Below are 20,252 nucleotides of genomic sequence, written 5' to 3'. Positions count from 1 at the left end.
TATTTGTTCAACATCTTTGGACAGCACAGTACAGTACAGTACAGTACAGTACAGTAAAGCACAGCAGAGTACAGTAAATTACAGTACACAGTACAGTAAAGAAAAGTAAAGTACACTAGAGTACAGTACAGTACAGTAGAGCACACTAGAGTACAGTAAAGAAAAGTAAAGCATACTGTACTGTATTGTACCCTACTAAACTCTACTATACTCTATTCTACTGAACTAAACTGTACTGTACTCTACACAGCAAAAAGTCCAGTGTTGAATTAACTCCCACAGAGTTGATTTCAACACTTTGAGGGTTTATATAGGTCCACACTCTCCAGAGTTAAATTAACACTTTCAAAATAGTTAAACATTTAACACTCTGCCAGAGTTCCTTCTTTAACTCGCAAAACAGAGTTAAAGTAACACTAAGGGATTAGACAACTAACACTGCTCCGAGTTAATTTTTATTAACTTTTTGGGTAGTGTTAATTTTTATTAACTATTTGGGTAGTGTTAATTTCACTCCCTAAAGTGTCAATTATCTACACTGAAAAAATGTTAAAATGAATTGTTAATTTATTCAATATTATTTAATTAAATATATACTAATAATAAGAAGAAGAAGAATGAATCACAATAAACAATCATTGTCAAAAACATTTATTTGTGCCTTTTCTCCCTTGCAGTCAGTTGAATTAAAACATTGTGAATGAAGGTATAATGTACATACTTTCATCTGAAACATTGTATGAGCTTTGAATATCAAACGGTTTATGAAATTTAAGCTCAGACATTTTTAGTAGACATCTTTCCAGACTTCGTAATACTCTGAATGCATGATGGTCATCAAAATTCTCTGTAAATAGCTTGCTTGTCAAAAAAAATGTGATCTTCAACCAAAAGTACATCACTTATTTGACAAAAGACTGGCATGTCTTCTTCCATTGCACTGCAAATAACTAGTCCAGCTTTATATTTTACACCATCAACTTTAACCCAACTAGTTGAGAAAACATCTTTTGACAAGATCGTTTCAAGCATTTCATTGTTGACGACATTCTCATCTCTGAAGAGAAAATATTTAATTGGCCCATACTCATTTTGTTTGAGGGTGAAGGTTTCCCAGTGATAAGCAATGGCCATCTGATGCTTTTTAGCAAGCGATTTGGTTATGTTTTTGAAATTTTTAAAACAATCTTTAAACAGCTTGTGTTTGGCCTCAAACCTCATACACCACGTATATAATAAGGGGCCAATTTTCCTTATAGAAGATGGGTAATGGATCATAAAATTATGCTTAGGTATCAAGTTTCTATGTGGATACAAGTGCTTAAATAGTTTGTGGTGGTCAACAATCAAATGCTTTAAATATATTGTCATACCTAGAGTGAGAGAAGGTGAAAAAACTATGTTCATTATTTGAAGTAACAACAGTAACAAATTCCAGTTTTTGTTTCCTGCAGGAATAATGTCAAACAGTGGGATGTTTTTCACAAGACACAATGTCTGAATAGAATTCAAACCAATGCCATTGCCAACACTCTCCAAAATAATCTTTGTAGGACGATTTTTTCATTCTAAAAATCCATAATCAAAACAATAAATCCTGGAAAGCAAGTCCTGTTCTGACAAAGTGTTGCGTGAGATATCCAAAAAGCAATTTGATCTCATACTGAACCACACCCTCAAGAAGATCATGCATGATATCAAATGAATAGTTATTACAAACATGGAAATACTTCAATGAATTAAACGGTTTGCCTTGCATGGGATGAGACGCTTATCCATTGTGATGTAGCTCTCAATCTTGCTCTTCTGACGCCCAACAGCGAGGAGGTACGGCTGCTGACCCTGCTGGTTGCGGAGATGCTCCTCCAAACTGCAGCATGACTAGGGTTGAGATCAGAAAACTGAAAATTAGACACAAGAATAATGTGCAGCCAGAGAAAACTACATTATAGAAGTGATTATTCAAACAGCTTTTCATTGGCTAGTGCAAGATGGGAATGAAGACTTAATTACAATTCCATCCACTTTTTAACAACCCTCATTTACATATGTGGCTAAGAAGGTGACGTGACAAATTATTGTAATCACGTTAATAATATAATTACCTTATGAAAGACAACAAGTCTCTCAACTGCATCACATGCACTAATTTTTGGAGACTTCAGTCCCCCTGGAGGTGGTGGAAGGAGATGTAACAGCAACAACAGGGAAGCCATTTCTTGGTCGTAGGCTGAGGACAAAGAGTCACAAGAATTAACTGAAAACTCTTCAAATGTAATACTTTTAAAGTTTGAATGAGAACAGGGAGGCATTATGAGAACGTTTTAAACAGTCATCCCTCTATTAGTCACATTTATCCCAAAAATCAGATCAACGTTCAGAGATACACAGAATAAACAAATGAAATATTATTGCAGTTATAATTTAACTGCAATTATAGCAAATTTATTAAAATAAAAAAAACAACTCACTTGTTGGCTCATCAAGATCACTTCCTGGGAGACTTTCTGCTGACTGCACCAAGCGACGCAACTCTGGTGTTGAGGTGAGCCGCTTAGCCTCTTTTATGACATTTGGCTTGAAGAACAAATCCCATTTCTGAAGAAGCCTGGAGGATGTGTCGCCATCAAATAGGAGAGTGAAGTCTTGGTCCACCTTTAAGAAAGAAGATATTAAACTACTACTACTACTACTTCAGGAAATACTTTCAAATTTCAAGCCATTCTAAACATCTCATCCCAAACTTACCAATCCTTTTGTATCCAGGAATCTTGGGAAGCTGGAGAGGATATCAACACTTCTGCCTGGGTCATTAACGAGCTTCTGACGGTGCTGAAAGGTCTCTCTCATCTTCTGGAAAATCAGGGAATTGTCTGTGGTATGGTTGAGCAAAGACATGGCCTCTTGGCAAGCATCACCATCAAGCTGCCTTTCAGCATTAACAGTCCTTTGGAAATTTGGGCCCCCTGGAGAAAAGTCAATTGGGCTATTTGGTGGCAGTTCAGATCCTCGACGAATCTTCCTCTGGACTGTTTTCAGACGCCAAGAAATGTATCCTGTGCTGCTTGCAGCATCATAGAAGTGTTCCTGAAATGGAAAAAAAGAAAATAAATGCGTTGTCATACCAGGCTCATGAGAAATCTCACGGAATTCAAATATCAATGTCATCCACACAGTTTTGTGTCACAACATGACATGAAAGAGTTAACAATAATAATGCCTATTACATAGCCCTTCTTGGAGTATGGATCCTTGAGGGAAGGGAACAACATCACTATCCCACGCGCATAATCTTCTCTGATTGCTTTAGTGGGGCGGTGCCTGAGAGGAGATATTAAATTAGTACATTTATGCAATGGCCATGCAGTTATCTGGTACAAATAAAAACAATGTGAAACAAACATACCCATGATTGTCAATCATGTGAGCCACCAGGATGTTAACCATTTTTCTTCTTGCAGCATCTGTTAGGGTTTCTGTTGTTTGGTACTCCTGTAGTACTTCTTCAGACTTGCCTCTTAGCACAGCTTCAATCAACTAATAAAAAACAAAAACATTACAATACAAAACATGTTGATAAATAGCTTTTCTAGAGACTCAGAGTGAAAAAATGTGAAAGCATTAAGAAACCTGTTCAGCAGACACAGCATCATGTGTATCCTCAATTCTTTGTCTCTTGCTAGGGACATCATCTAGGATTATAGTTGATGCACTTGAGCTGAAGCTTGAGTCAGACGTCTCAGAAGCAGAAGACAAGGAGAAATCAGAGAATTCTAAAGGAATAGAAAAAATGTAAATAATTATATTATGTAAGGTGTAAAGTGCTTTATTATACCTGCCTTGATATCTCACCCTGATCTGAGAATAGTGTCAGCACCACATTGCCTTGTCCAACGAGGTCGCTGAATATTTCTGCATCAACTTCTGTCCCTGTTGCATCCTTGTATATAACTTTTGCATCAGGTGGCAGGCAAAATCTCTCGATGACTGGAAAAGATAGTAAGGTCAAACTGAATGTGCCTTTGAAGTCAGCACTGTTTCTTGCCTCACAGCCAATAACTCTTCACGTTGAATACACACTGTATAACCCTTAAATAGACCTAGAGCATTTTCCCTCACATAACCCATTCCCTCTTAAGTCCAAATTGATGATTGGCTTTTTTTATTGACTGTTTTGGTGTATATTAATACTTTACACTCTATGAAGCACACATTACAGAACTGAAAATGATTAGCAATTTAACCCCATTTACCGTATAAAAGAGTCTGATAAAGGCATGTAAAGAAAATCAGAATCGACAACATTAAGGAGCTTGCACAACGAGCTTTTAAAAGAACATGGGTGTGGTTTAAATCCTTTTTCCTAAGCCATGCTAACCGTTTTCATGGAATTGCATAAAGTCAAACCGTCCTTCATCCTCATCCAGCTTCACATATTTCTGCTGTTGGCTGTACTTCACCTGGACCAGCATTTTGACTGAGACATGCAAGGAAGTTTGACAAAGTAAATAAACATTTAAAGGAAGAACGATAAAGATTAAAGCTAAGGCGACAGTGTTACACCATTTTTGGTGACCCATCAGATTCTGTGACCTGCACTGTTGGAAAAAGTACTAATTTTCAGAAAATCGCGCTGTGACTGAGATATTAAAATGCTGCTTATGCATTGACTCATCAGTATTTAATGATGCACTTAAATGTTTAATAAATGTTTAATATCAGTCACAGCCCGATTTTCTGCTAATTTTGTACTTTAGTTTTAACTTATTTATTTCAGTACAATTAACTGGTAATACTTATATACTTTTACTTAAGTAAATGATCTGAGTACTTTTTCCAACACTGCAGGTCATAGAATCTGATGGGTCACCAAATACAGTGTACGCTGGTCACACAGACAACACGTGAAACACCGTCTGCATGTTGGGACGTGTTGTTTGCGGCCCTTTGATGTTCAAAGTGAAGGGGGGGAAAAGACGTTAGCTCCAGCCTCAAACAAGATTTTATACAGTAAAAAAACATAACGCTTTGTTTTTCCTTTCAATAAATCATCATTGATAAAGTTGGAGACGGTTTAAGTAACAAACTGTTAGCTAGCTTGCCATACACTTCTAGCTAGCTAATCACCAGGACAAATTTGCTGCTCAGACCTGGCAACAAACACGGTTTTGTTAGGCATATACTCTCTGTAGATGTTTCATTGTTCATACTGAAATTCTCAGCATCAATTTATAATTGTTTCAGTAAGTTTGAGTTAATTGCACTTACCGTGTAGTACAGCATGGAAGGGAGAAAATGGCGCCGACTTGTCTCCTCTGTCTCCAACCGAAGAAGTGAAATGCATGGGAGGAGCTTAATTACATCTCTGTGGAGTTGGGTTAACACTGACCGGATCAACTCTGTCAAATAACTCCAACACTGAACACCATTTAAATCAGAATGTGTTAAAATTACACTCTGGAGTGAAAATCAACTCGGAAATGTTTAACCCTGAAATTTCAACACTCCAATTTTTGCTGTGTACTGAATTAAACTATACTGTGTTGTACTGTATTGTACTGTACTGAATTAGAGCAGCAGATTATTAGGAGGCAGTAATTTGTCGGACGTGGTCACAGTGTCCTCCGACCCCCCCCCCCCCTTTCTCAGCCTCCAGTATCTACGCTGCAATAGTCTATGTGCCAGGGGGCTAGGGTCAGCCTGTTACATCTGGTGTAATTCTCCTGTCTTGTCTGGTGTCCTGCGTGAATTTAAGTATGCTCCCTCTAATCCTCTCGCTCTCTCTCCTCTCAGAGGACCCAAGCCCTAGGACCATGCCTCTGGACTACCTGACCTGATGACTCCTGGCTGTCCCCAGTCCACCTGGTAGGCCTGCTGCTCCAGTTTCAACTGTTCTGCCTGGGGCCATGGAACCCTGACCTGTTCACCGGACGTGCTACCTTGTTCCGGACCTGCTGTTTTCAACTCTCGCTCTCTCTCCCGCACCTGCTGTCTCGACCTCTGAATTCTCAGCTATGAAAAGCCAACTGATATACTCCTGAGGTACTGACCTGCTGCACCCTCTACAACAGTCCTGGGCAATTATCTTCAATGCAGGCCCACATTAGAATATATTTTTGCCATCGCGTGTCAGAATCATATTACAGGATTATACATCATGTGTATGACTGTGTTGACAGATATATCTACTGTAAATCACATCCAAATATGCTACTTATCTTACTTGTTTAACATGCACAGAAATTAACAACATCCACGTTCTCCTTTTGGTAGGTATTTTCATTATTAAACATGCAATGAACTACACAGAGGGAAAAGTACACTCTGCATTTAACCCCACGGACAGAACTCTTGTTAATGGGTATGCACAAAAACACAAGAAAGAGAGAGAGCTCAACATTATATTTAAACTACTCAATCAGTGTGAGGAGTGAAGTCTCTGATGGGCATTGACTAGAGCAGTTAAGTCAGCTATAGTTTCTGATGTCGCTATGCGCAGGATTGCTGAGAGGTCAGTCAGTAAGAGATGATCTGTGTCTTGACTTGTTATATTTCATCACTGAAAATGCTTGTTCACATACATAGGTTGACCCAAACAGTACGAACATCTTCTGAGCATGACTCCTAATCTTTGGAATGTTTTGTTCATCGATAGATGCATAGAACCTCGTCAGTGACATTGATTTGAATAGTTCTCCAATCACTGCATCAGACTGAATGAAGATCGATAAGCTCAAGTTGCAGGTCAGTCGGAGCGTTATCTACATTGAAGGTGAAAGGAGAGGAAACCAACAGCATATCATTTTCCACCACTTTGAAATCCTCAAAACGACGAGAAAACTCACCATTCAAAGCACACAGCAGCGATGGATACTTCTCCCGCTGGTCATCTGATAGTGAACAGACTAGCAGTGTCGGAAGGTGGGTGAGATTCTTGGCTTCTACTTGGCGGGTCAGGATGAGTAATTTTCCCTTGAAGGTTTTGACAAGGCTGTACATCTGATGTGCAAAAAGGCCCTTCCCTTGTAGTTTGCAATTCAGTTCATTCATGAGGGCATGATGTCCACGGTGAAGGCAAAATCAGCCAACCATTCTTTATCTTGCACATATTTTCCTTTCATTTGCACAAACTCAGCAATCTCAGCAATCAGGTCCCACATCCTTTTAAGCACTTTCCCCAAACTCAGCCATCTCACGTTTGTGTCGTAGGGGGATCTGCATGAGCCGACGTTGTCTCTTCCAACAGTGAGACAAACTGCCTGTGGTTTAAATATTTTGCTCTTATGAAGTTTACCACTTTAGTGACTGTATCTACAACATGGCTGATTTTCAGAACACATTTAATGAGCACCTCCTGATGAATAATGCAATGCAGGAAAAAAAAACCTGATCTGGGTTCAACTCAGCTACTTGATCTTGTATCGTTTTCAAAGGGCCATGTTTTTTCTTGTCAAGTTTGGGCACACTTGTCACGGTTGTCGTCGGTGAAGGAGGACCAAAACACAGCAGGTACGTGTATGCTCATTTTGAGATTTATTAACTTCCAAAAATGAACGTACAAAAAATAACAAACAAACAAAACCACGAACAACAAAACAGTCTGGCAAAGCCTAAGGCTCAACACAGAACAATCACCCACGAATCACAAACACAAACACACCCCAATATATGGGACTCTCAATCAAAGGCAGATAGACAACACCTGCCTTCAACTGAGAGTCCCAACCCCAATCAACACAACATAGAAACACTCTCACCAGACTACACATAGAAATACATAAACATAGACTATAAACCACAACCCCGGAAATACTACATCAAACACCCTTTAAACAAACACACCACCCTGAACCACATAAAACAAATACCCTCTGCCACGTCCTGACCAAACTACAATACTAATTAACCCTTATACTGGCCAGGACGTGACAACACTGGATAACTTTTCAAAACTCAGTCCCAGCTTTGCCACACACTTATAAACCTCCTCTAATAAATCTTTCCCTGTCGTTGTCATTGACTGCATTGAAGCAAGCTCCTGTGTAATTTCAAATTCTGGGGTTATGCCTTGTAAAAATATCAACAACTGTGCCGTGTCACGCGCATCACTGCTCTCATCCAGGGCAGAGGAGAAATAGGTGAAATCCTTTAACTTGTCTTTCAACTATTGTTCCATACTCTCTGTGATGTCCTCAACACGCCCTTTGCCCAGGCCTGCTCTACAACCAGTGTGATTATTATTTGACACTGCTGGTCATCTATGAACATTTGAACATCTTGATGAACAATCTGGCCTTATTGGCCATGTACTCTTATAATCTCCACCCGGCACAGCCAGAAGAGCCTGGTTCCTCTCTAAGCTGCTTCCTAGGCTCCTGACTTTCTAGGGAATTTTTCGTAGCCCTCGTGCCTCTACATCTGCATTGCTTGCTGTTTGGGATTTTAGGTTGGGTTTCTGTATAAGCACTTTGTGACATCTGCTGATGAAAAAAGGCCTTTAAAAATGCATTTGATTTGAATTAAACTATACTGTACTTTAGTGTACTCTACTGTACTCTACTCTACTAAATTAAACTCTACTGTGCTGTACTCTACTGAATTAAACTATACCGTACAGTACTCTACTGTACTGTACTTTTCTTTGCTCTACTGTACTCTAATGAATTAAACTCTACTATACTGTGCTCCAGCATACTGCACTGTAATGTACTGTACTGTACTCTTCTGTGGTCTACTGTGTTGTACTGTACTTTGATGTTCAAACTTGTGAAACATAGCCTAGACGTCTATGATTCGTTCAGATTTGGATCTGGTCCACATAAACCAAATGTGTACCTGTTTGGGGGCGGAGCATATTCGAATAATAATAACATTTAGGTAATTCAGCAGACGCTCTTCCATATTGACTTACAGTCAGTGCATTCAACTAAAGTAGATAAACAACAACATATCACAGTCATGGCAACCACAAAAAAGTCTGTAACCATTACTCAGAATGTTATTGTAGTTGAAGTGTTCTGTTGGTTTATTTATAATTTTTGATAGATTAAAAATCAGTTAAAGTAAAACATTTTTTTAAAATATCCTACATTTTTTTTGTAATATGAAATAAAAACACTTGAAATATTGATTAATATATATTATTAAAAAACGTACATGACTGTATGTGATATAGTGATGGGAAGTTTGTGTCTTTTAAACGACTCTGATCTTTTTGAGTCATTCAGTGAGAATAAGGAATTGTTTTGACTCCTTTCGTTCATTTGAGTCAGTAATGCTCGGAGCACACAGGACCCCCTACCAGCGAACGATGAACTGAAAACTCGAAAGGGTAATGATTCTACAAGCCTCTCGTTCATATGTCCTTCACTATAGGGGGCTTATTTGTTACTGAGACTTGTAAAAATGTGCTTTAAACAATGTACATTTGTTGATTGCTAGGCTTACAAATAAAAGTATTTGTTAATATAGTTTAAACAAGGTCTATTTGTGATGGCCGCAACAGGGCTAGGTTATGAACGACACTTGGAGAAATGCATTGCTTGACTGCCGTGAGAGTGATACGCAAAATATAGGTAACGAACTGCAGCCCCCAAAACAATTTGTTCTTGAGTTGGAGTTTTTTGAGAGGAGGCTCTGTATGTTTTGGTTCTACAAAGTTATGTCCTTCATAACGTTCGATAATCAATTAATTGCATTCATTCTTGCACGATGAGATCTAAACCAGTGGTGGTCAGTGCCGTTTAAGATTTATTTTATTTCTATTACAGCATATAGGATGACTCTCATTCATATTTCATTCACCCAGTTCAATGTAACGTCAGTAGGTTTAGGCTACTACATGATACTCAATTTGTCCCTATACCCATCATGAGGTGGCTACAACTTAGCCTACAAATGAAAAATATAACAGGTCGAGAGAAAAATGGGAGTAATCAAGATGACAGACAGTGACACATTCAGTACCGCCTTGCAACTCTTGCCTGCATTTAGATGATCAGTTGCAAACTAGAGTTTCTATTGGACAAATTCAGGTAGGTTTATCCCCATTTCATTCTGTTTAAGAAACGTTTTCAACAGATTTGACAGAATTAATATAGCCCTGATCACACGCACACACAGTTCACTTTCATAGCAGCCACATACAAACAGCATCATTACTTTTTGCATCTACGCACTCTCCTCCTCCTACCTTTTCCCTTCTCTTGTTGACTACAGTGTACAACACAACAGCTGTCTGTGACTGGGCAAAATAATCTTTCCAAGCCAAACCAAAAATACCATAACAGCTAACCACTACACACAGTTTACATCATTGTCAATGTCACCATATTAGCTAACATCATAGTCAATATAGGTCCTATAAACTAATGCATTAGTAAACCCGCTACAATCACACAGTAGAGTGTACAGCAAGCAGTTTAGCAGTTACACTGGTGGGTCCCGGTGGCAATAAATTAATAAAACTGAAAGCTTAACTTGATTTGGAAGAGTTCCAGTGTTGGATAACCTTAGCCAACTAGTTAACATAAATAGTATTCCTCTCTGTTTGAGACAGGTGTTTGAGTAGGCTTAATTAGCTAACTAAGTAAGTGAAAGTGAAAGCAAAAAAATACAACGAATATAGCTATCTCTCTATCACACTCTCTCTCTCTCTCTCTCTGCTGCTGCTTCTCCTTAATTTTGGAAGAAATTAATTTGTTCAAAACTTTCTCTTTGAGTCAACTACTCACAACATTTTATGTACTGCAGTGCTAGCTAGCTGTAGTTTATGCTTTCCAGACTAGATTAATTCTCTGATCCTTTGATTGCGTGGACAACATGTCAGTTCATTCTGCAAGAGCTCTGATTGGAAGTCATCATAATTACTGTGCAAGTCTATGGAAGGGGGTGAGAACCATGAGCCTCCTAGGTTTTCTATGGAAGTCAATGTACCCATAGTAGGATGGAAAATAGCTGTCCTCTGGCTACACCATGGTGTTACCCCAGAGAATGCTGTTGAGGCTACTGTAGACCTTTTTAGATTTTTTGGATTTTTCACTATTATTTTCTTTCTGAAATTCATTGAGTTGGAATGGTCCCCATCTTCCTCCTCTGGGGTGCCTCCATTGTTCTAAACATATTTCTTTTTCTTCTCTATGCTGATCTATTTTCCCTCGTGCACATGATAGACAGTTGCTGGTTGGAGCACGTCTCCGGAGTTGCTGAGACGGAAGAGCATGTATTAATCCTGCTGTAGAATTCATTGCAGCCAGCAGGTCAAACGAACAAAAATAAATAACTGAGTCACTATGAAAAAACGCATCATGACTCTCAAGTCAGGAAAAATAACGAATTGTTCTTGAACTGCACGTTCCTAATAATATAGATCGGAGCAATAATACATTATGTTGCAATCTTCAGCTGGCACTTCTCTCTTGTTGAGGTGTGAAAATTTATTATTATGATATAATAATTGTTTAATTGAGAATGTATAGCAGTTGAATTGTGGCTATAATATTTTTATTTTTAACGTTTGTAAAATACATATTTGAATCTTTCCTTCAGCACCTGAAATGCACCTAATTTCAACGTCCTGAAAATACACTATATATACATAAGTATTTGGCTGACAGGTGTATAAAATTGAGCACACAACTATGCAAGCTCCATGGACAAACACTGGCAGTAGAAAGGCCTTACCAAAGAGCTCAGTGACTTTCAACGTGGCGCTGTCATAGGATGCCACCTTTCCAATAAGTTAGAGCTGCCGTGGTCAGCTGGAAGTGCTGTTATTGTGAAGTGGAAACGTCTAGGAGCAACAACGGCTCAGCCGCAAAGTGGCAGGCCACAAAAGCTCACAAAATGGGACTGCCGAGTGCTGAAGCGTGTAGCGCGTAAAAATAGTCTGTCCTCGGTTGCAACACTCACTACAGAGTTCTAAACTGCCTCGAAGCAATGTCAGCACAATAACTGTTTGTTGGGAGCGTCATGAAATGGGTTTTCATGTCCGAGCAACCGCACACATGCCTAAGATCACCATGAGCAATGCCAAGCTTTGGCTGGAGTGGTGTAAAGCTCACCACTATTGGACTCGGGAGTAATGGAAATGCGTTCTCTAGAGTGATGAATCATACTTCACCATCTGGCAGTCCGACGGACGAATCTGGGTTTGCCGGATGCCAGGAGAACGCTACCTGACCCGATGCATAATGCCATCTGTAAAGTTTGGTGGAGGAGGAATAATGGTCTGGTGCTGTTTTTCATGGTTCGGGCTAGGCCCCTTAGTTCCATTAAATGCAAATCTTTACGCTACAGCATAGAATGACATTCTAGACGATTCTGTGCTTCCAACTTTGTGGCAATAGTTTAGGGAAGGCCCTTTACTGTTTCAGAATGACAATGCCCCTGTGCACAAAGAAAGGTCTGCACAGAAATGGTTTGTCATCTTCTAAACTTTCATACAGCAATTGGAATGCACATGATGTCAACATCTGGAAAAGACGATTAAAATATGTATTTTCAACGTCATTTGACTTACTGGGACACAGTGTGTTGAGGAGGAGCAGCCCTGGACCAGAGAGTGATATGGAGGTTCAGTTAGGACACCATTCTGCATCAGTCGCTCTGCTCTCATTACACATTCAAGCGTTCTACACCCTGTCTCTCCCCAGACACACTCAGTTATTTAGCTGTAGATTAATATTAGAGTGTATGATAAACAACCAGTACACTACTACTCCACCCTCAGAGGACAGGAGCAGTGACATGGTGGAGCTTTGGCAATACAGTGCAGTGCATTGGCAGTATTTAGTAGAGTACATAAACCAAGCGGGTAAAAACCAAGCAGGTAAAACACAGTACTAGACCTGGATCAGAGTGATGCAGATTTAGCAGAGATATTGGAGTGTGTATTTCAGTTAGAACTGAAGCTTTGATTTGGTTTAAAGGCAGAAGGGATAAGATAATGAGTCCTACTCGACTCCTGCAAGTGTTTCAGCCAGTTGGTAAACACACACACACACACACATACACACAGAGAACGATTTTGTAAGGTATTCCTCCCCAGGATTAATTAGTTTGATTCACACTGTGTCCGCCACGCTAGCAACCATCCCCAGGGTAACCAACAAACAAACAGGATGGGTGTGTGTGTATGTCGATGTGTCTGTGTGCGCTCTTGATATTGTCAGATGTGGTACCCAGGATGATATTTACCCTCTTGAGTTGTCTAATTAGCATACAGTAAACAGGCTGGCAGCAACAGCCTGGATGGAAGAGAGACGATTCATACCAGCTACCTCTGCAACCAACCAGAACCACTAAGAAGGTACATCTGAGAGGGAGGTGGCGAAGGGAGAGAAGTAGGGATAGGTAGAGGGAGAGAGATGGATATTAGGGAGAAAAGGAGAGGGGTATATAGAGACCGACGTTAGAGAGAAAAACAGTAATCTGAAGAGGACAGGTAGAATGAGAGAGGGAAGTGGAGGAGAGTGATGGAGAGGAAAGGCAGAGCAGGAGAGGCAGGGGAGAGAAGGACAGGGAGACAGAGTGGAAGGTGAGAGAAGGAGAGAGGTAGAATGAAAAATGATAGAGGCACACAGTATGTTTGTTGATATCGTGGGGAGAGAGGGAGAGGAAGAAGAGAGGGAGAGGAAGAAGAGAGGGGAGAGGAGAGAGTGAGAATGAGAACTGTTGAGGTAGAGTGAGAAGAGTCCTTATCATGCTGGAGATGGCTGGCTGTCGCGCTTGGTTGTTGAAGAGAGCAGACACGACTCAGAGATGTGGACACTATCTTGTCGTGTGTCGTCACATTGCATGTCTGGCACTGTAACATATCGACTGTTAATGTCTTATCTGGCTGCCAGCTGAGGGAGGAGAATACTTTGAAGGGGCTTAAGGCGAACAGGCTGGGTATATAAACATACTGAAACTGAAGCCACTATAAGCCACTCTAATGAACATATTGGATCATTTTCCCCAGTGCTGATGGGACATTGATGTCATGTGGCTAAATGTATGGAGTGCACACACACACACATGCATGCACAAATTCGCACACACACGAACACATACACATGATTTCACACAAGCACACACAGATGCTTGCAGGCACGCTTGCAGGATGTCTGCCTCTCTGATATCTAGGCTGGAGGTGAGTGTAATCAACCTCATAATGCTAAGGGGCAATTCCACGTTAACGGAATTACACATTGACTCAGTTTTTCTACAAGAAAATATATGCCAAACAGAAACCATTGATTTTCAAAGTTTAACAAGCCATACACCTCTATGCACAAGAACTACTCAATTTAAAAAAATATAATTTAGTGGAAGATCTACGGTTTGCAGATGCAATTACAGTCAAATCTCCCTCAGCTTTTTTTGCGACCACGATTTCCAACTACAAATATCTCTCCGAATTAAGATAGACACGTTGAGTTCAATGTTTGTTGCTGTACTACAGTAAGTGAATTTACACACAGTAACGGAACTACAATAACGGAATTAAACCATGGGTCCCTCATCTGTACTACACAGAAATTCATAATTATGGATATGAATGTCATCCGCCTTATGTTTCACACGTTTGGACATCACAGCGCAGCACAGCAGAGTGTAGTAGAGTACCGTACAGTACAGAACAGTACAGTACAATACAGTATAGCACAGCAGAGCAGAGTAAAGCAAAGTTCAGTACAATATTCTGACTGTACTCTACTGTACTATACTCTGCTTTTCTTTACTATACTATACTGTATTGTACTGTTCTACTATATTGTATTGGACTGTACTTTACTGTGCTCTACTGACTGTACAGTATTCTTCTGTACTGTACTGTTGTATCCTAACTTATAAAACACGTCTATGATAGGTTCAGATTTGGTCCAGTCCTGTCCACCTGTGGACGTTAACATCAAGGCCAGGGTGGACTGATCAAATTTCAACTACTTCTCAAAGTCCAGGGATGTCCGGTGTACGTCGGTGCTCAGTGGGTGAGGATGCTGGTTACAGTAAATGGAATGAGAGGGGACTCATGGGTAGGCGAGAGGTGACATTAACTGGAGAGGCAGAGTGAGATGGAGAGCGAGAGGGAGGGGTTGTACAGAGTGTTTTAACACTCTTGGTTTGAACACCAGACAAAATAAAGACAAATAAATGAGCTGAACATATCAGTATATAACATATCAGTATATAATATATCAGTGCGCCAGTGGAAGGGAGGACTGCAGCAGGTGACCCAACTGTTCCGGTAATTCCGTTGCTGATTTTGGGGTAATTATGTAATGGAATTATGAGTTTTAATCACTTAGTAATTCACTTAGTGATTCAAAATCACTATAACTAATTGTTAGGTCTACCATTACTTGTTACGTCTGTGAAATTTCATTATCCTCCCTCCTCATGAGGGAGAGAAGTTAGAAAAATATCTTATGTGGGTTTTTGGTACAAGGCAATATTTCTTAAATTTACAGAAGCTAACAATTAATCTAAAATGAAATATACAATAAGTGTTCATATGAGTTGGCAGGGGTCTTTACGGCAACATTGTCTTTTGATGCATTTCTGATATGTTTTAAGGCATTTTCTGGTAGATGTTTCCTGAGACCTCTTTTCCATCTGTTTATCCAGAAATCAAATCCTTTACTTATGCCACATTTCTAAGATGGAAAATGGTTGAAAATGTATCTATGCCTTAATTTCCAAAAAATATACCTAAACTCTAAGCTTTCATTTGACACCCAATTTGATATGCTGCTATGAACTTCACGAGTCCTTAGAAAACATAAAGGCACTGGAGGAACTGAACTTATGTAAGCCTCATTAAGCTACAAAAGTGTCAGTGTGCAACCTTAACATGTGTTAACAATGCAACAGAACAGATGAACAGGAATGACATTTACTCTAACAGTTGGACAAAAAATAACTATCTAAAAGCCACATCCTTACCAAGCCATGCCTCAAGTCTTCTGATCTGGTGGATAATAGCTCAATAACCCAACTAAGTGACCCAACTGGCTGGGTCAAAAATAACCTAACGTGTGCTCTGTCCACTATTTACCTAGTGCTGAGTTGTTTTTAGCCCAACATTTTTTTTGTAGCAAACTTTTTTCTATGCAAACTTTCTAAATGTCGACAATACATCACTGAAAAAGTTATCTTTATCTATCTGCACTCAAAAAATGCTTAGTTCTTTATTTGAGCTAACTGCTGGGTTGCAGGTGTTTGGTCACTTAGATGGGTTTTTTGGTGCTGGGTGATTGAGATATGACACAGTGGGTCAGATCAGAAGACTGGAGGTCTAGTTTTAGTAGGGGTGTGGTATTCAGAAAGTCATTTTTGTCCACTCATGAGAGTAAATGTCATTCCTGTTCATCTGTTTTGTTGCATAGTTATCACATTGCAAGGTTGGACACTGACATTTATGTCAATAATGCTTCCATACATTACAGCGCAGTCGGAAAGTGTTCAGAGCCCATGACTTTTTCGTTACGTTACAGCCTTATTCTAAAATGGATTCAATAAATAAAACCTCTCAGCAACACAAAACGCCACATAATGACAAAGCAAAAACAGGTTTTCAGAAATGTTTGCAAATGTATATAAAAAAACATAAATATCTTATTTATGTAAGTACTCAGACCCTTTGCTATGAGACTTGAAATTGAGCTCAGGTGCATCCTATTTCCATTGATCACCCTTGAGATGTTTCTACAACTTGATTGGAGTCCACCTGTGGTAAATAAAATTGATTGGACATTATTTGGAAAGGAATCGGCCCGTAATCGAGTGTTGGACTCGGCCTGAGATCAAAATGAATGACTGCTCAGAATTGGCCCAAGTACATCGGGCTGTTTCCGTCTACCGGAATTCAGCCGACTTTGTAGGCATCTTACCAGAATCACCCCAGAAGCGGCCCGATGCAAATTTAAATAAATGTATACAAAATTCCCCGATTTAGTAATTTAAACATTACTATTATACATTTTATACATACAAATTATACCCATCCACAAAAAAAACATTTTGTGTCAGAGGAAACACCATACACCTGGTGACCATGTCAGCGTGCATGCGTCTTGCCCGCCAAAGGAGTCGTTACAGCACGATTACATTTACATTTACATTTACGTCATTTAGCAGACGCTCTTATCCAGAGCGACTTACAAATTGGTGCATTCACCTTAAGATATCCAGTGGAACAACCACTTTACAATAGTACATCTATATCTTTTTTGGGGGGGGGGCGGGGGGGCTTAGAAGGATTACTATATCCTATCCCAGGTATTCTTTAAAGAGGTGGGGTTTCAGGTGTCTCCGGGAGGTGGTGATTGACTCCGCTGTCCTGGCGTTGTGAGGGAGCTTGTTTCACCATTGGGGTGCCAGAGCAGCGAACAGTTTTGACTGGGCTGAGCGGGAACTGTGCTTCCGCAGAGGTAGGGGGCCAAGCAGGCCAGAGGTGGATGAACGCAGTGCCCTTGTTTGGGTGTAGGGCCTGATCAGAGCCTGAAGGTACGGAGGTGCCGTTCCCCTCACAGCTCCGTAGGCAAGCACCATGGTCTTGTAGCAGATGCGAGCTTCAACTGGAAGCCAGTGGAGTGTGCGGAGGAGCGGGGTGACGTGAGAGAACTTGGGAAGGTTGAAGAACACCAGATGGGCTGCGGCGTTCTGGATGAGTTGTAGGGGTTTAATGGCACAGGCAGGGAGCCCCGCCAACAGGGAGTTGCAGTAATCCAGACGGGAGATGACAAGTGCCTGGATTAGGACCTGCGCCGCTTCCTGTGTAAGGCAGGGTCGTACTCTGCAAATGTTGTATAGCATGAACCTACAGGATCGGGTCACCGCCTTTATGTTAGCGGAGAACGACAGGGTGTTGTCCAGGGTCACGCCGAGGCTCTTAGCACTCTGGGAGGAGGACACAATGGAGTTGTCCACCGTGATGGCGAGATCATGGAAAGGGCAGTCCTTCCCCGGGAGGAAGAGCAGCTCCATCTTGCCGAGGTTCAGCTTGAGGTGGTGATCCGTCATCCACACTGATATGTCTGCCAGACATGCAGAGATGCGATTCGCCACCTGGTTATCAGAAGGGGGAAAGGAGAAGATTAATTGTGTGCCGTCTGCGTAGCAATTATAGGAGACACCATGTGAGGATATGACAGAGCCAAGTGACTTGGTGTATAGCGAGAATAGGAGAGGGCCTAGAACTGAGCCCTGGGGGACACCAGTGGTGAGAACACGTGGTGCGGAGACGGATTCTCACCACGCCACCTGGTAGGAGCGACCTGTCAGGTAGGACGCAATCCAAGAGTGAGCCGCGCCGGAGATATCCAACTCGGAGAGGGTGGAGAGGAGGATCTGATGGTTCACAGTATCAAAGGCAGCAGATAGGTCTAGAAGGATGAGAGCAGAGGAGAGAGAGTTAGCTTTAGCAGTGCGGAGAGCCTCAGTGACACAGAGAAGAGCAGTCTCAGTTGAATGACCAGCCTTGAAACCTGACTGATTTGGATCGAGAAGGTCATTCTGAGAGAGATAGCAGGAGAGCTGGAACAAGGACAGCACGTTCAAGAGTTTTGGAGAGAAAAGAAAGAAGGGATACTGGTCTGTAGTTGTTGACATCGGAGGGATAGAGTGTAGGTTTTTTGAGAAGGGGTGCAACTCTCGCTCTCTTGAAGACGGAAGGGACGTAGCCAGCGGTCAAGGATGAGTTGATGAGCGAGGTGAGGTAAGGGAGAAGGTCTCCGGAAATGGTCTGGAGAAGAGAGGAGGGGATAGGGTCAAGCGGGCAGGTTGTTGGGCGGCTGGCCGTCACAAGACGCAAGATTTCATCTGGAGAGAGAGGGGAGAAAGAGGTCAAAGCATAGGGTAGGGCAATGTGAGCAGGACCAGCGGTGTCGTTTGACTTAACAAACGAGGATCGGATGTCGTCGACCTTCTTTTCAAAATGGTTGATGAAGTCATCCGCAGAGAGGGAGGAGTATTCAGGAGGGACGAAAAGGTGGCAAAGAGCTTCCTAAGGTTAGAGGCAGATGCTTGGAAGTTAGAGTGGTAGAAAGTGGCTTTAGCAGCAGAAACAGAGGAGGAAAATGTAGAGAGGAGGGAGTGAAAAGATGCCAGGTCCGCAGGGAGGCTAGTTTTCCTCCATTTCCTCTCGGCTGCACGGAGCCCTGTTCTGTGAGCTCGCAATGAGTCGTCAAGCCACGGAGCAGGAGGGGAGGACCGAGCCGGTCGGGAGGATAGGGGACATAGAGAGTCAAAGGATGCAGAAAGGGAGGAGCGGAGGGTTGAGGAGGCAGAATCAGGAGATTGGTTGGAGAAGGATTGAGCAGAGGGAAGAGATGATAGGATGGAAGAGGAGAGAGTAGCAGGAGAGAGAGCGCGAAGGTTGCGACAGCGCAATACCATCTGAGTAGGGGCAGAGTGAGTAGTGTTGGAGGAGAGCGAGAGGGAAAAGGATACAAGGTAGTGATCGGAGACTTGGAGGGGAGTTGCAGTGAGATTAGTAGAAGAACAGCATCTAGTGAAGATGAGGTCAAGCGTATTGCCTGCCTTGTGAGTAGGGGGGACGGTGAGAGGGTGAGGTCAAGGACAAGGACATCCCAGCCAGCCAAACCCTCCCCTAACTCAGACAACGCTGGGCCAATTGTGCGGCGCCTCATGGGTCTCCCGGGTGCGGGAGCCTCATGGGTCTTGAACCAGCATCTGTAGCGGCGCGGTTTGCACTGATGCAGTGTCTTAGGCCGCTGAGCCACTCGGGAGGCTCCAGCCACAAAGTTTTTCATGCTTATCAATTGCCTGGAACAAAGTATCAACATTCTAAAATACTACACAGGACTGTTAAAGAATTTCATTTACATTTACATTTAAGTCATTTAGCAGACGCTCTTATCCAGAGCGACTTACAAATTGGTGCATTCACCTTATGATATCCAGTGGAACAACCACTTTACAATAGTGCATCTAAATCTTTTTTTGGGGGGGGGCTTAGAAGGATTACTTTATCCTATCCTAGGTATTCCTTAAAGAGGTGGGGTTTCAGGTGTCTCCGGAAGGTGGTGATTGACTCCGCTGTCCGCTGTCCTGGCGTCATTTAAATGTTAATTGTATTTTTTTATCACAAACTGAGAAAATATGGAAAAATAAATAATTAAATGTTAATTATATAAAGCAGCCCGTGAAATCATCTGCCAGAGAGTAACCCCAATCGACCTGAGCACCAAGTAATAGATTTGGGCCAGATAACTCACACTGGATTCGGCCCAAGCTCAATCTTA

The 20,252-nt window shown here is 41.4% G+C and overlaps 1 protein-coding gene across 4 annotated transcripts; it reads right to left on the bottom strand.

Moving 5' to 3' along the window:
• Window positions 1-969: 969 nt before the first annotated feature.
• Window positions 970-4,701, bottom strand: LOC115180226 (uncharacterized). 4 transcript variants are annotated; one of them, XM_029742145.1, is made up of 9 exons: window positions 4,379-4,701; window positions 3,853-3,987; window positions 3,631-3,773; window positions 3,407-3,537; window positions 3,228-3,321; window positions 2,749-3,087; window positions 2,472-2,655; window positions 2,106-2,230; window positions 970-1,881 (listed from the first exon to the last, which is right to left on the bottom strand). In XM_029742145.1, exons 1-9 carry the CDS (start codon window positions 4,578-4,580, stop codon window positions 1,732-1,734), a joined length of 1,503 nt encoding a protein of 500 aa, XP_029598005.1. In that variant the 5' UTR covers window positions 4,581-4,701; the 3' UTR covers window positions 970-1,731. The 4 variants fall into 4 exon arrangements, with proteins under 4 accessions (XP_029598005.1, XP_029598006.1, XP_029598008.1 ...); XM_029742146.1 differs by lacking the exon at window positions 3,853-3,987 and having other exon boundaries at window positions 4,379-4,700; XM_029742148.1 differs by lacking the exon at window positions 4,379-4,701 and having other exon boundaries at window positions 3,853-4,062.
• Window positions 4,702-20,252: the final 15,551 nt, after the last annotated feature.

The sequence above is a fragment of the Salmo trutta genome, chromosome 40 (assembly GCF_901001165.1).
Source record: "Salmo trutta chromosome 40, fSalTru1.1, whole genome shotgun sequence".
NCBI classification, from domain to species: domain Eukaryota; kingdom Metazoa; phylum Chordata; class Actinopteri; order Salmoniformes; family Salmonidae; genus Salmo; species Salmo trutta.
The sequence above is the reverse complement of the archived record's forward strand: the minus strand, read 5'-3'. Positions and strand labels throughout refer to the sequence as shown.